Source organism: Berghia stephanieae, chromosome 7, assembly GCF_034508935.2.
Source record: "Berghia stephanieae isolate SIO BIC M18660-M18661 chromosome 7, UCSD_Bste_1.3, whole genome shotgun sequence".
Classification (NCBI taxonomy): domain Eukaryota; kingdom Metazoa; phylum Mollusca; class Gastropoda; order Nudibranchia; family Aeolidiidae; genus Berghia; species Berghia stephanieae.
The window spans coordinates 57565768-57582091 of NC_088366.1; the positions used below are offsets into that span (position 1 = coordinate 57565768).

The 16324-nt window shown below is 36.6% G+C and overlaps 1 protein-coding gene across 1 annotated transcript; it reads right to left on the minus strand.

Annotated features, from left to right (window-relative positions):
- Nucleotides 1–153: 153 nt before the first annotated feature.
- LOC144976274 (partitioning defective protein 6-like) lies at nt 154–10318 on the minus strand. Its single transcript, XM_078920468.1, has 5 exons — nt 10140–10318; nt 8181–8406; nt 5926–6197; nt 4728–4853; nt 154–2891 (listed from the first exon to the last, which is right to left on the minus strand). Exons 1-5 carry the CDS (start codon nt 10200–10202, stop codon nt 2373–2375), a joined length of 1206 nt encoding a protein of 401 aa, XP_078776594.1. The 5' UTR covers nt 10203–10318; the 3' UTR covers nt 154–2372.
- Nucleotides 10319–16324: the final 6006 nt, after the last annotated feature.

The following is a 16324-nucleotide window of genomic DNA, read 5'->3' on the forward strand; positions in this document are numbered from 1 at the left end:
AATAATAATAATAATAATATATAATATATAATAATACATAATTAAGCTCTTCATCAAATTTCAGTTTATCATGTCTTGAGAATAAATGCAATGATTAGTAATCGTATATTCTAGATTCAATTTTGTCAATGAAATGGCAAGCTGAATCAAACATTTGTGTTTTTACAATGATTTAATTTTTCGATGTATCATATATTCAAACTCAATACACATTCCTAAAAAAAAAAATTAAAAAAAAAAAAAAGACCAAAAAATCAAAAAAGTAAATAGACTTTACTAATTGATTTATGAAAATATAATCAACCGGTGCATAGATCAAATGGAATAGGTCACACTAAATGTAAAACCCTATGAAATCTTTAAGACTATCATCATAGCCACTACTCTCTGAATTGCTATTGAAAAAAAAAGGATAAAAGTTTTAAAATATCAAGACTAGTAGTAGTAGTAACATGAATTTGAACTTTCAGCCCTTTAACTCTCTCCTTCCCGACTTTTTCAAGGTTTTTACTGGAATATCACACTGAATGAAATTGACACAAATTGAAGTTTAAACTCATTTTTTAACAGCAATTAGAACACGCTGTAAATATTATTATTGAACAAAGCGAGCTTTACGAAATGGCATTAAATATTTGTAAATATGACAAATGTTTTTCTTCAAATTTTGTGATTTATAAAACAAATTTGACTTTGAAAAATGTTTGTATCATAACGAATGTGACGGCTTTCCTACAGTTGGTAAGGAGGGGGTTAAACAGGTGTATCTAGTCTTCTTCCTCTCAAATCCCTCATCGAAATCTCGATCAAATGATGAATTTTGTTTCCTTTCATTCATTCATTTGTTTCATACACTGAATAATCCTCATCACTTTCTGGACATGGAAAGCATGTGTTTGACACAGTTTCATTCTTCTTGTGTATCATTTTGAAACGAGAAACATATCAAACAATCTACACGTCGTACCATTTTAATGAAATGCACACTTCCTGTTTTGCAAAAACAAACCAGGAGTGAGTATAAAGGGGGATAAGAAAAGGGAAGCGAAGATGGGATACAAGAGCTGAAGGTGGGAGGAATGATTAAAAATTTTTTAACAAGATTCTATTTCTTCACCCAACAATCATACATTTCATAATATTTCATTCAAGCGCACTGTCCGTCCCACAACATTTTTTACAACCTACATGTACTTATTCACAAACCTCCCAGACTTCATAATGATTATTATTGTCTCATAAAAATAAACAACACAACTTTTTGATTTTCAGATGATAGAGAATCTAATCCGGCAATAAGATAGAGTGTGTAAAGATTTCAAAAATAAATAATGCAGATTTGTGAAAATCTGTATATTTTTTCCTTGCTTTATCTGTCTTCAGGACACTGGACACAGAATGTCAAACTCGAAGTAACACACACACATTCACGGCAAGCGTCCATAGAGACAGCACAGCCATATTCATTATCTGTCTTCGGTTGTGAACCTTTGCTTTGCATCATAATGAACAAAAAAATTATACACACCTTTCCAGATTTTCATCTTACACAGATCCCTAAATTGTTACTCCACTCCAAAAATTATTACCACATCAGCATTATCAAGAAACCAGTGATCGTAGATAGCATACATTAAAATTGTTGTGAGACTCATAAATAAGGTCATGCAGGTTTCAAACCCTCGTACTGGCAAAATATGGCTTTGATTGATAACAATACAAAATTTTGTCTGTGTAAAGCAAATTGTGCCAAAGACATTAATTATTAATTTTTGTAATGTTATCAAACGAAAGTCTTTTCACTGTAACTTTTTTGCCATGCCGTATCTGAGGCTGTAACAAAAGTTTGTTTTTGTAACTTTGGCATAAAAAAAAGTACCAAAATAAATAAAATTTGAAGAAATAAAAGGATAAATTTAGTTCACTCTGGGCTGAAAGTTGAAAATAAATCCAATACTGAGGATCTGGCATTAACAGAGAATAGCATCTCAAAGGTTCTATAAAGTGTGGACAAATTTGATACGACGTCCACCGATTTGGAAACTTTTGAAAAGCTATTCTTGCATTCTTATAATTCTATCGAGCTCACCATGATTGAAAATATGAACAAACTTGTATGATTTTCCATTCATATGAACCCTGGAGAGTTAATGCCGGTAACTCAAAAGTCAACCCTGACAATCTAACGAAAATGGAATCCTTTCAAATCCTTTTTGTCAACAACTTAATATCGATGTCTTTCAACGTCCAACATTGCAAAAACAACCTTTTATTACAGTGGCATAATCATCGCTGTCAGCTTTTTAAACTCCGCATCCACTCACTCTGCTTAATCATTCATTCATGCTTTAACTCTTTCCTTCCATACTTTGCTATAGTGTGAGAATAGGGTCATCGTTATCACCGGCCCCATCGTGCTCCGAGGACATTGCAGCTGCTCCCCCAACAGCCCCACCACCACTGGTGGATGCAACAGACCCCGACGACCCAGAGGCAGCGACAGCTGCAGCAGATGAACTTTTACTCTTTCCCCCCTTCCCACGACCACCACTACTGCCCCCACTACGTCCCGAACCGCTGACGTCTTCGTGGCGCAAATTGCTGAAATAATTATCCTGATGCTGTTTCGGTTGTGGAGAAATATGATCGTGAACCTCGTCGTCCTCTTCCTCTTCGTCGCCTTCTGGCACCGCATCGGCGCTGTCGAACGATTTGGCTGACTGGAATGAGATGTTGGAAGCTTGGGAATGATGGGAAGAAGCGTGGGATGTGGAGGAGATGTTGCTGTGCCGGCCAATACCGCCTCTGGTAGGAGCCAAGGTCATGCCTTGGTTGACTGGCTTGACTGTGATAATAAGGTTTGAACTGTTAGCCACCATCATGTCTGTCACCTGCAATTTTGTTAAAGAGAAATTTATTGTTAATTCAATACAATTTTTTATTTTAATGGAAAAAAATAATTATTAACTTGTTTTATGTATCAGTAAACTGACAATTTTTGTTACTTATCTTAATTTTACACATTGAGAGGGAAAAAAAGATAATATAAACATTTATACATCATATTTCCATGCTCAAAATGCATGGATTATGGATATTTCTATGGATTAACCATGCTCAAAATGCCAGGCCATATGTGGAATCATATTTCCATTTCATACAGTACCAGTCACCTTTAAGGCATATTATTTTTGTTCTAACACTCATACAATATATTCCACTGCCTGTAGCCAGGTACTCATTCACATCTGAGTTAAGTAGGGAAATGTGTGTAAAGAGTCTTACCCAAGGACACAATGTCAGGACTAGAATTTTCCATGATCAGTGTTACCCATCAGGCCAAATTAAAAAAAGACCTTCAGCACATTAGATAAGAGATAACGGCTTTAGATATCATAAAACTACATTTTCACTAAAAAAAAAAATGGAGGTCTCAGGTTCGATCCCCAGTTGAAGAAGGCTGATTTTTTGGGGATGACTTTTTTTTCTTGTACTTTTCTTTCTTGCTTTGTCTGGCACTGTTTATCATACACGATGCAACAGATGTTTATTTTGAGAAAAAGAGACTTGTACAAAGAAAAGGAAAAAAAGGGAAAAAAAAAAAAAAAAGAAGAGAAAGGGACAGAGAATGCTGGACAGGTAACATCAAGAAAATGACTGAAATGAAATTAAAAAGGACTGTAATGAGGCTGCAATGGACCAATCATGGCGAATGGAACACCGTGAAATCCAACATCTGAAAAGAAGTAGAATCTGAGTAAGTTAAGGTAAAGTACGGTAAGATAATCATTGTCCATCGTGCTAAATGTCAGAGGATTCTGACAAAAGCTTGGACACTGACACTGTATAGGTAAAAGCTTCAACTCAATCACTGCAGACTGTTTTGATCTTATATCGATCTAAAAAAAAAAAATAACAAAAATAAAATTCCCTTTATTCATCCCGTTTTTAGGGTCTATCCCAAGGGAAGACTGGAATAACCCAGGTGTCAGACGCAGTGCAGCACTGCAAAGTGAGCTAGAGCGAGGTGACTTGCTCAAGGTCACACAACGAGGTGGGTAGTCGAACTCGGTACCTTTTGGGGTACGAAGCAAAGACCGTACTGCTGAGCCACACTGCCCTCTATCATTACAAAATTGAAACTGTTTGTTCCATTAGGTTCTCAAATCACTGAATAGATAGCAACCAAATTGTTAAAGACACGTTCTGTGTGTAGACAGACGAGTGTAGACTTACTTAGGGCCCATTATATAATTATTTTAGCATTTGTTAATTTTTCTTTTTTTAATTATCTACAAGCACAGAGCTGTTTTGAGCTCTTTTGGTTTAGGACACAATTAAGATCAGTTTATGTCTCTTTTGTTAACAGGATGGTTCATTTTGCAGGAGAAATAAATCAGAAAGCCAAATTGTATAAATCCAATTTAAATAAATCAAAATTTTTAAATGTTGCAAACCCCCCCAAAAAAACCCCAGACAAAAGTGTTTTAGATCAGCCATTTGTTTTTTCACGGTACCACCCCGAATCCTCCTCTTGTAAATTTATTATATTATATATATTCCAATTTTTCCTATCAAAAATTTAATCTAGAGGGGGGGAAATCCCTCTGAAAATATGGGTTTTTATTGCAAAATTCAATATCTTATGAGTGATAAGAAAACAGCTCACAGATCTCGGGGTATTTCAAGTACAAAAAAAATAAGTTGAAATAATGCTGATTCCTGACCTGATCAAGTTTCTTTCCAGCGACTTCAATGCCGTTGACTTCAAGCACTTCATCATTAACGGCTAATAGACCAGTGCTTTCAGCCAAGCCTCCCGGTACCAGCCTGGATATGAAGATAGCGGGAACCTGAAATAATAAGATAAGATAAGATATACTTGGTTTTTTGTTTTTGTTTTTAAGGGTTTTACAGTGCTTGCAACACATTAAGGTCATATCAGCGCCAGTAAAAAGGAAGAAAATGGGATAGTAAAAAGTTTTAGAATTACAATTAAAGCATCCAAGAATAAGGCAGACAAAGGAGGATTGGTTCAAATAGGCAACAGTTGTAGATTCCAAGAGCACACTATCAGTGTACTTAGTTTGAGATCACCTAAAAGTCCAGACACAAGCACATGTCCCCACTAAGATGAATACACTCAAATGTTTATAAATCATATAATACATAAGCAAAACATAATACAGTGCATAACAGAGAGATGATTTACAAGGAAAAAAATATCATCTCCCAAAACTAACTATACATTTGACTGTTCCGTCCCAGCCAGGGCCAGGACAAAACCAAGTAATCTCATTCCAAGACAAAGACAGAAAGCATGTTGGAAAACAGAAAAAAATATCATCTCCCAAAACAATAACTATGCATTTGACTGTTTCCCTCCCAGCCAGGACTCTGGTCAGGGCCAGGACAAAACCAAGTAATCTCATTCCAAGACAAAGAGAGAAAGCATGTTGGAAAATAGATATAGGGGGATAGAAGACACAGTATGTACCTCCCTGCCCACGATGGGAGCATTTAATGTTTTAATCATAACTCAGTCACTGATTGAAGCAAGTATCAAATGCATTAACTCAATACAAACAAGGCTATGTGGTCTTGTGGTATGACACTCGCTTTCAGATCGGAAGAAGGTCCTGAGTTCGAGCCTCAATCCATGCATAGTTGAATCCTTGGAAAAGATTCTTTACTGACATACTCATCCTACGCAGGTGTAACATGAGTACCTGGCCGTCAACAGTGTTGTCTCTATCTAAAAAACAAATTGTCATATCGCCTAACAGGCGTTACGTCTCGTTCTACACGTTACGTGTTGCTGCTGGTCAGGGACCCTTAGTAAAGTGCTTTGAGTACATTTAGTGGATATTGCGCTATATAAAACCTCTCTTTTTTCTTTTAAATTGTAATACAAATAAAACCCACCTTTTCCAAACCATTCATTGTAGCTCTTACACTGGTCCCGTCACGAATGTAAAAACCGAGGGGCTTATCAGATCCATTCTTCATCAGCCTCACTCTTCTATGCGTCTCCGGTACGATGTCGACATCGATGATGGCGGACACTCGTCTGAAATCTTCCATCAGACTGATCTGAACACGGGGTCGGGGACTGGTTTCTGCATTCACCAGTTTAGACAAAGGATTTCTTTTCTTGGGCTGGGTTCCGTAACCATTGACTTCCCCATAACTTTCACCTGAAAAAATAAATTTTTAAAAAAGCTTGATTAATTTTGATAATGGCTTTCATTTTTTAACAACAATGAAGGAAGCCTGATAAACGATTAACGCAACTCTGGTGTGGCTCGTGGCTCATCAGTAGTAGTATGGTGTCTCGTTTTATCATAAAAGGCAAGCTATCTTGCCAGATCATGAAAATTCTGATCCCAGCATTGTGTCCTTGGGTAAGGAACTTAACACACATTACTACCCCACTCGACTCAGGTGTGAATAAGCACCTGGTTGTAGGACAAAGAGGATGCCTGACAGGCAACTTGAACTGTATGAAATGGAAATATGGGTTCATGTGGCCAGCTGGGAGAATAAATGAACCACGTTTCTGAATCACATTGATCGTGGTAAATCCGTGAAAACACTAAATAAATGTTAATATTTATTTTATTATAATTTTATATGGACAGCACAAATTATTTTGATAATGCATGACATAATTACGAGAATATTGTACTGTCTGGACTGATTACCATGGATATATCCGTGTATAATTAAAACTAAAAGCAAACAAAGTAAATTCATTTTAGATTCAGGATTTCACAACTTTGATGTCTGTTGAAAAAAACAAAAACAACAAAAGAAGCAATTTTCAATGATATTATAGGCAATTCATTGCAAAGGAAAATATTGTGGGGAGAGGATATCTGCTTAAATGAGGATAAATTTCTAAAGAAATTAGTAATACAAGTAAGTAATGAAAATCATTTCGAGCTCATATTTTTAAACAGCACAGCAGTAGTCCTTCAGAGCCAAGAGGCCCATGAGCTGGACTTTATCCTGGTTTCTATAGGGTTAATCATACAAAAGCACTTGCCTGCTACCCTGTTGATAGGATACTAATCTCTATTGCAAAGTACTTTTCATCAGATCTTACACACGACCCAGCTGGCCCCATCACTGCTGGGTGGTCATGGGCATCAGAAAAAAATTTCAACTTCACCAGGAATTGACCGCAGTCACTTCGGTGTAAAGTGGGAGCTACGTCAACTGAACAATCGGGGCCTCCATTCAAACAGCAGACAGTGATCTTTGTAATTTATATTCATTTTTTTTCAAAAAACATATATTTAACTTATGGAACAACTTACATGTTGGCATTTTTTTTTTCCTTTGAATGATTGAGGGAACTTATTGTACTTTAACTTTAATAGAAAAATGTAATATTTTCAACATTCTATGATCTAAGTAATAAATGTGACCCATCGTCTCAAAACGGTATTATGTCGGAACGAACCAGATGCTTAAAAGCCGAAATAAATGTTAAACTGGTCAAAAATACATATTGTTGACATTAACACCCTAAAATATGTTATCCATTCTCTTCAATAAAACATACAAACTCAACACAAGTCTAATATTTCTGGCTATAAATTCAATTTTCAACATCTTAACCAACCTGACTTAATACCGTTTTGAGGCGGAGGGTCACAAATAAGAATTAATAATTCCTCCAAGTTGACAGACAAAGAACTTTGTAATTTATACTCATTTTTCTCAATCATATTCAGCTATGCTGGCATTTAAAAAACAAAACCAACCTGGGCTATTTATTTATAAAGCACAATATATCCACTGAATGTGCTCTAAGTGCTTTACAATGAGTCATTAGCCAACAACAACACTTAACTTGTAGGATGAGACATGGCCCCCATTTGGCAATATTACATTTTTCCGGAAGAGGAAATGCTATTAACGGCCAGGTACTTATTTTACACCTGGGTACAGTGACAGAATGTGAGTAAAGAGCCTTTTCTAGCAGTGAATAGGTAGCTAGGTTTGTTAGATCTAGTGGAAAGTACTTTGGAATACACTAGAGCATCCTATCCAAAGGATAGCAAACAATTGCAAATAAACCGGGATAAACTCCAGCTCAATGGCTTTGAAGGACTACTTTTTTTTTTTGTTAATGTCATTTTGGAATCGAGATAAATAATAGAGGCACTCACCCTTCCTCTGAATTAAAACTTTTAAACCTGGCTTTGCTGTAGATAGGGCCCTGGAAAAGTTTTCACTGTTGTTAATTGGAAGTAGGTCCATATGGACGGGATCTGTGTAAGTGATGATGAATGGAATGTCTACAAGGTGGTGTAATTGTTCCAGTAAGAGATAGAAGTCATCGAATTGTGTTGTCTTTGTCTTGTCGATGGAAAACCGTCTGAATTCAGCATCAAACTATTGAAAGGAAACAAAATAATAATAATAATAATAAATGGCATTTATATAGCGCTTTACCCCATTGTCACAGGCTCTAAGCGCTTTACAGTAATATAAAACAAAACATATTACAGTGAGACAAGTGTGAAGGAAACGTGATACGAATTCAATTTAACAACAACAACAACAAAAATGAAAATAATATTGCAACATTATGACGTAAAAAGATAAAACTTTAAGCGAGATTTGAACGTTGTCAACGAATCCGAGCATCTCACGTGTTATGGGAGAGAGTTCCAAAAATGGGGGGCCGAAAATTGAAAAGATAAACATAAGAGTTATGGTAGAAATCTTTAGGGTTTTTTTTTAAATAATAAAAAAACGAAGGGATTCAGTCTCCCCTCATATTTCAACAGTCTCCCCTCATATTTCAACAGTCCCCCCTCATATTTCAAAGATTAAGACGTGATTTGCGACAATTTTCAATCACCATTCCTGTTCTCTTCACCCAAAAATAATATGCATGCATGAAAAACTTGAAAAACGCTTTTACTTTTACTTTTCACCTTGAACGTGAATAATTATAGTTGGGGTTGGACACAACAGTCAATCTTTACCATCACATTTTACACTGGATCATGGTGATAAAATGGGAGTTAACAATTTTATCCAAGGACTTAACTTTGAACCACCTGCCATTTCCACCCCCATCCCACCCTCACATTTTTTCTTCATATATTCTTTGTAAAATTAAAATACCCAACACGGAAATCTCAAACATACAGGCCCAGCCCCAACTTGTTCAAAATTTCCGTGCTGCGCTGTAGTATTAATGCTATAGGTTTGTACGGGTCCCATACTGATACTCAGAGCTGCCAACCCCATTTGATGAGAATGTGCACAATGGGACCTCAAAATGGGGGAGATGTCATAAAAATGGGTACAATTCTGAAATCGATGGAAACTAACCATTGTGAAAGTAAGAGGAAGGTATAATTACATAAAGTCACACCACACAAGCTCAATTGCAGCAACAATGATGTTCCCAAGACTATAATCCAATCCTTTCAGAATTCTACCTCCCAGCATGAAGATCATAATTGTTCAAAAAAATATATGCAATATCCACTTGGTCACCAAGGTTTCTCAATAGGCTAGTAATAATATCAATTACAACTAAAGAAGACTGAAGTGACTCTGCACACTAAAATGGGTACAATCTTGGGGGAAATGTGTACAAGCGTACAATCACTGAAAATGCGTACAATTCCGCATTTTTTGCAGTAGGTTGGCAGCTCTGGATACTGTGTACTAGAGACTCGAGGACTGGCCCTACAAGTAATTTGAATGCCGTTAATTTTGTCGTTTTGTTACTTGTTTTTATATTCCTTTCGGAAGTCATGAAGGGTCTTATCTTCTTTTATATTTTTTCCATTCTAAAAAGAAAAGGGTGAGGTGTAAATTGACATGGACAATGGACAAACTGACAAACGTATCCACTTGCCAGTGTCGTGACTGGACTGTGACAGGATTTGAAGTTGAAAACCAGGTGTGTATGATGATACAACCACAACAAAATGTACACTTTTCTTATTTTGATTTGAATGGCTTAACTTTACTTTTTTACAATAATTATGATTGAATTTTATCGCGGGGCAAATCAAACCATAAATGAAATTGACTGATAACTGATTGAGATTGATTAGAAATGTATTTTTATTGCGATCCTCCTTTGCCTTTGCGATCCTTACCTTACTCTTTATTTCGACTATACCACCCGATAAACGAATGGTAGACTTTACGTTTTTAGCCATCACAACAGCTTTAAGAATGTAAGCAGCATAGCACAATAACAATAAAAACAAAAAAAATTGTCAAAATCCACAAAATGTTTGTTGAATTCGGTATTCAGAAACTCCACTTCCGTGGTAAACTTTTTTTCATTTTCACAAGTTCACAATGAACCAAATGCCTGTAATATATTTACAGCTAGATATATTTAAAGGTTAATATTTTGTTAGTTTATTGAGAAAAGCTTGTTTAAACAATTTATTCTTAGACAGTAAAAAATCTCATGTGGAAAAATATAATTTTGAAAAAATATAAATTTTAAAAAGAATAACACTGTATATATCTAATAAGCTGACGAAATTAAATATATTTTTGGTTGTAAGATTAGCCAATCTGACACTTTGTTTACTTCGTCAAATAATTGATTCCCTCATCAATCTCTTTTTTCTTTTTTGTTTCTTCGTATGAAAGCTTTTTATTTCACCCTTCACCATGCGTTTGTAAAAAAAAATAAAGCAACAATAAAATGTAAAAGTAGGTTTAATTTTGTTCATGACATGATAAAATGCGAAATGATAACCGGTAATCGCGATTATTTAATTGATACCAGGAATATCGATATTATTAAATAGAGTAAATACAATTTCATAATTTAAAAAAAATTTTTTTTTACAACCATCTATTTATTATTATTATTATTATTATTATTATTATTATTATTATTATTATTATTATTATTATTATTATTATTATTATTATTATTATATTATTGTTGTTGTTGTTGTCGTTGTTATTATTATTATTAGTTCTAACCTAAGTGCGCAAATAAGTACACGCCGGTTATAACCAATGTGACAAGCACAGGGCACACACATACACACACACACACACACACACACACACACACACACACACACACAGAAACATCATGACATGAAAATGTGATCTTACTTTCCTGCTGCTTTCTTTGGTCATTGTGCGACTATGTGGTCTGAGGGTACGACACTCGCCTTCTGATCAGAAGGTCCTGGGTTCGAGTCCTGCTCTGAGCAGCGCATAGTTGAGTCCTTGGAAAAGGCTCTTTGCTCACATCCTCTCATCGTATTCGTGTGTATAATGAGTAGGTACCTGGCCGTTAACAGCTATGTCTCTGTCAGAAGAAAAAAAATGTAATATCGCCTAACAGGCGTCATGTCTTGCCCTACATGCAACGTGTTGCATTTGGCCAGGGAAGCTTTGTAAAGCGCTTTGAGCACATTTGTGACCCATCGTCTCAAAACGGTATTATGTCGGAACGAAACAAATGCTTAAAAGCCGAATTAAATGTTAAACTGTTCAAAAATATAAATTGTTGGCATTAGCACCCTAAAATATGGTATCCATTCTCCTCAATAAAACATATAAACTCAACACAAGTCTGATATTTCTGGCTATACATTAAATTTTCAACATCTTAACCATCCTGACTTAATACCGTTTTGAGGCGAAGGGTCACATTTAGTGGATATCGCTCAATATTATGATACAAGCTCAAGCCCAAGTTTCAACACTTTGATATTGAAAATACTAACGAAAGATTGGAAATGGAGAGGCTTCGTATGGGAACAAAACGGACAATGGACGTTTCGGGTACAAACCCTTCGTCTGCACAACAAAATTATATAAATTAAATAAGAGAGAATAACATTGTTTTCGCCGCGGTGATGGGGTTTGAACCTGCGACCTTATTGGTACGACAAGTCCGCCTGGCCAGTGAGAGCGTGACTCTACCGTATGAGCTATCCACGCCTTGAACATAGAAGTGCAGCCGAACGATACTACTAGTAAAGCTCAAACTTCAACTTATTTGTTTCCACGTTTATTTGTGTATTGTTGTGCTGACGAAGGGTTTATACCCGAAACGTCCATTGTCTGTTTTGTTCCAATACGAAGCCTCTCTCTCCATTTTCACCCTATCGTTAGTATTTTTCACGATCACCGGCTTCAGGCAGCCCCTACCGTTTAACATTTTGATCTGTAAGATCAGAGAACGCTCATGACATTCCTCATAAAAATCTTAATTTTGGACCTGGTATACAATCCTGTCGCTCTCCAATATTTTTGAAGTTTGAGCTTTACTAGTAGTGTCGTTCGGCTACACTTCTATGTTCAAGGTGTGGATAGCTCATACGGTAGAGTCACGCTCTCACTGGCCAGGCGGACTTGTCGTACCAATAAGGTCGCAGGTTCAAACCCCATCACCGCGGCGAAAACAATGTTATTCTCTCTTATTTAATTTATATAATTTTGTTGTGCAGACGAAGGGTTTGTACCCGAAACGTCCATTGTCCGTTTTGTTCCCATACGAAGCCTCTCCATTTCCAATCTTTCGTTAGTATTTTCAATATCAAAGTGTTGAAACTTGGCTCTCACCGGCCAGGCGGAGTTGTCGTACCAATAAGATCGTCGGTTCAAACCCCATCACCGCCGCGAAAAAAATTGTTATTCTCTCTTGTCTTCTGGCACTTTTCTACTCACTTCATCTCTTGTATGTTCAAGGTATCAATCCAGGCTCGGAAGTCATCATCACATCTACCGATGGCCTCAAATCCCCCCTCGCCTCCAGCCTTGTCTCCGGGCAATCCAGTATGAGGTTTGCCCGCATCTTGTGGTGCTTGGTTACACCCTGGGCATGTTGGTGACCCCCGGTCAAGCTTTACTTATAAAATGGGAGAAAAAATATTTATGAATTTCTGAGGATCTGGACAAGTAGCTATGCATGAAACAGTGCCAGACAAAGCAAGAAAGAAAAAAAATACAATCAAGAAAAATCCCCAAAAATCAGTGCCAGCTCCCTTGTTTCTCATTTTTGAGGGAAGTTTGGGTTTGTTTGTTTGTTGTTTTTTTTTTGGGGAGGGGGGGGGGGTTGTTTTTGTTTGTTTTTTGTTGTTTTTTTTCTTTGTGTCTGAGACTAAAAAAAACAAACAAAAAACAAAACAAAATGTATTTAAGAAAATGAATGATCCTTTGAATGTTAAACTATCTCGATCAACCGTATCTATTACATACCGACCGACATAAGACGCTAGCAGTGCATTTATATAGTGCAATATCCATATACTGTACTCAAAGCGCTTTACAAGGGGTTCCGCCCAACCAAGGCAACACTTGACATGTAGTAGGCGAGATCACAATTATCATTTTTTCCTATTCCGACAGGGACAACGATGTAACGGCCAGATAATATTCATTTTACACCCGAGTTCAGTGAGTTTTTGATGTTGTTGTTGTTGTTTTTTTTTTTTTTTTTTTTTTTTTTTTTTGTTCCATTTAGGTACTGTTACTGGTTTGGTCTCCCCGTGTGGTGTCCGGAGACCCTCAACTGAGAGGGTCAAGAATAGCCCAACGCCAAGCCAGTGTGTCGTAAAAGGCGACTAATAGTGTGTGATTCCCCCATTTTTGAGTCACCTGGTCCTCCAGGTTGGGGGTTGGCAAAGGGTTAACACCCCTTTCCGTTAAACTCAAACCGTTTTTTTTTTTGTTTTTTTTTAGCTTGGGCGACCGAAGAGTTTCTGGAATGACAGAATTTATGAAGGACAACAGACAAAGCCGAAAGGACTCTGCTGACCCGATGATTAAAGAAGCTGATATACAGAGAAGTGATAAGACATGGAATGAGATAAAAATAAAAAAGTTAGCTCAGGATAGAGAAGGGTGGAAACTGTTTGTCTGTGGCCTATACCCTGACCCAGGATGAAAAAGGCAATGATGATGATGATGATGATGATGATGATGATGATGATGATGATGATGATGATGATGATGATGATGATGATAGAGAAGGATGGAAACTGTTTGTCTGTGGCCTATACCCTGACCCAGGGTGAAAAAGGAAATGATGATGATGATGATGATGATGATGATGATGATGATGATGATGATGATGATGATGATGATGATAGAGAAGGATGGAAACTGTTTGTCTGTGGCCTATACCCTGACCCAGGGTGAAAAAGGCAATGATGATGATGATGATGACTGCTTTGGTCGATCGACGTGAACTTAGATGCAGATCCGACAACCCAAATTGTTAATGGGCTAGTTGTTACAATGTAAATACTCTCAAACCAGCGTAAATTATCGTCCATTACAACAATGTTAAATCAAGCCCATAATTGGATTCAATAGTCTGATGTCACGTCGCCCAGCAACAGCGGCCATCTTCGTTCTAAACAAAGAAAATCGTTACTTTTTATTCTTCATGCTGGCTAGAACTTTTCATTTGTCTTGTGATCAGAATGTGTAAAAGTCAAAACATGATCAGATTTATAATGGATGTTTTCCTCTGGATACGCTTTTATGCTCGTCTGAGAAATATTTCATAAGGGCGTCCGCCATTGTTCCGATAGTTTAGAGCCAGTTACTAAGTCACCATGTGTCATAACGAGGGAAGTGACGTTACGACTGTTGGAGTTATTATGTTCGGCTATTATCAGACGTGTAAATACAGTATGTACACGTCCGATTTGAAAGACAGGACGTAGGCCTCATCCAATTTGTGGCCCATCATCTCAAAGCGGTATTACGTTGAGTTGAATCAGTTGCTGGAAATTGAATTTATTTATAGCCTCAGATTATGTATTTTTTAAATTTAAAAAACTGAGCTTTATACAGCGCTAATATCCACTAAATGTGCTCAAAGCGCTTTACAAGGGGTCAACAGCAACGGGACATGACGCCTGTTAGGCGATATTACAATTTTTCGGACACAGACAACGCTGTTAACGGCCAGGTACTCATTTTACACCTGAGTACGGCGAGGGAATGTGAGTAAAGAGCCTTCTCCAAAGACTCAACTATGCGCCTAGCGCGAGGCTCGAACCCAGGACCTTCCGATCCGAAAGCGAGTGTCATACCACTAGACCACATAGCCGCTCATATTATGAAACTTTGAGTTAATTTCTATTCTTTTTTAAAAATCAGAGAATGAATAATATTTTTTAAACATTACATAAGCCCTTAAGTTGTTATTTCGAATACAGTTCTAATTCTGTTGGTATTTATAATGGTTCTAATTTTGTCTTCATTTTTCCGAGCCCGATTCACAGTGACATAATACCGTTTTAAGAAGGCAAGTCACATTTAGCGCTTGTCCTGAAATTCCGTAGATTTTAAGTCTTCTATGGTCCGGAATACGAAAAAAAAAAAAAAGAAAAGGGGAAAGGAAAAAAAAAAGAAACTTTAGTAGTTATAAGGACAAGATATGACGCCTGTAAGGCGATATTAATTTCTTTCCAAACAGACACAAAGCTGTTAATAGCACAGACGAGAGGTGAAATTAGGCTACATTAAAGTAAAGGTCCTTTTCTAAGAACGCAATGTTGGCCAGGGTTGCCAGATTATTTTTCAACAAAATGCCAGGGGAAGACTCAAAAAATGCCAAAACACTCCAAAAAATGCCAAAGTCTGTTGACTCCCACCCCCACTAAGAAAACTACTCACTTTTGATAGACAATTTACTATCATATCCTGGTGGCTTGCGTGTTTTCTTTTCTTTTTCTTTTTTTTTTTTTAATTATACTAAATTTCCTGTTGGGGTAATTTTTTACCTACTGACTACTAAGTGAAGTGCTAAACCACTACACCACGGTTGGATTTTAAGAATGAAAAAGAAATACATTAACATGAAAGGTAAATACGTAAACAGTTAAATAATTATTGACAATTAAGAAAACTTACTGTTTCGTGTTTCTTATGATGTTTTTTGTTGAATCTGGTTCAAGTGCAGAGTCCAAAGAAGTTATAGAGAAAAAAATTAGAAACAATATCCATCACAGTTTTAATAGCAAAGTTTTGCGATGTGAAGAGATTTGTTTTTACGCGTTTAGAAATAATTAAGAAAAGGTGTCATTTGAAGTATAATATACAAGAAAAGAAAATGCCAAATGAAAATGCCAAATGCCAAATGATTTTTTCTAATGCCAAACGGTTTTCAAAAATGCCAGATTTTTGGAATCTGGCATTTAAAATGCCAAACTGGCAACCCTGATGTTGGCGCCGCCGAGCGATACGCGAACTCCCGATCCCTTTTGAAAACTCATATCGATATTTCAAGTTGTTATATTATCTAGTTTTCAGTGACGAAGAGTTTCATTTTTTTCCGTGC

Excerpts from the sequence above, each read along its gene's own strand:
- LOC144976274 (XM_078920468.1), bottom strand. The coding sequence starts at position 10,202 with ATGGCTAAAAACGTAAAGTCTACCATTCGTTTATCGGGTGGTATAGTC. Across the intron at positions 8,407-10,139 it reads TAGTCGAAATAAAGAGTAAG|TTTGATGCTGAATTCAGACG; the intron begins GTAAGGATCGCA and ends TCCTTTCAATAG. Across the intron at positions 4,854-5,925 it reads CAATGAATGGTTTGGAAAAG|GTTCCCGCTATCTTCATATC; the intron begins GTGGGTTTTATT and ends TTATTATTTCAG.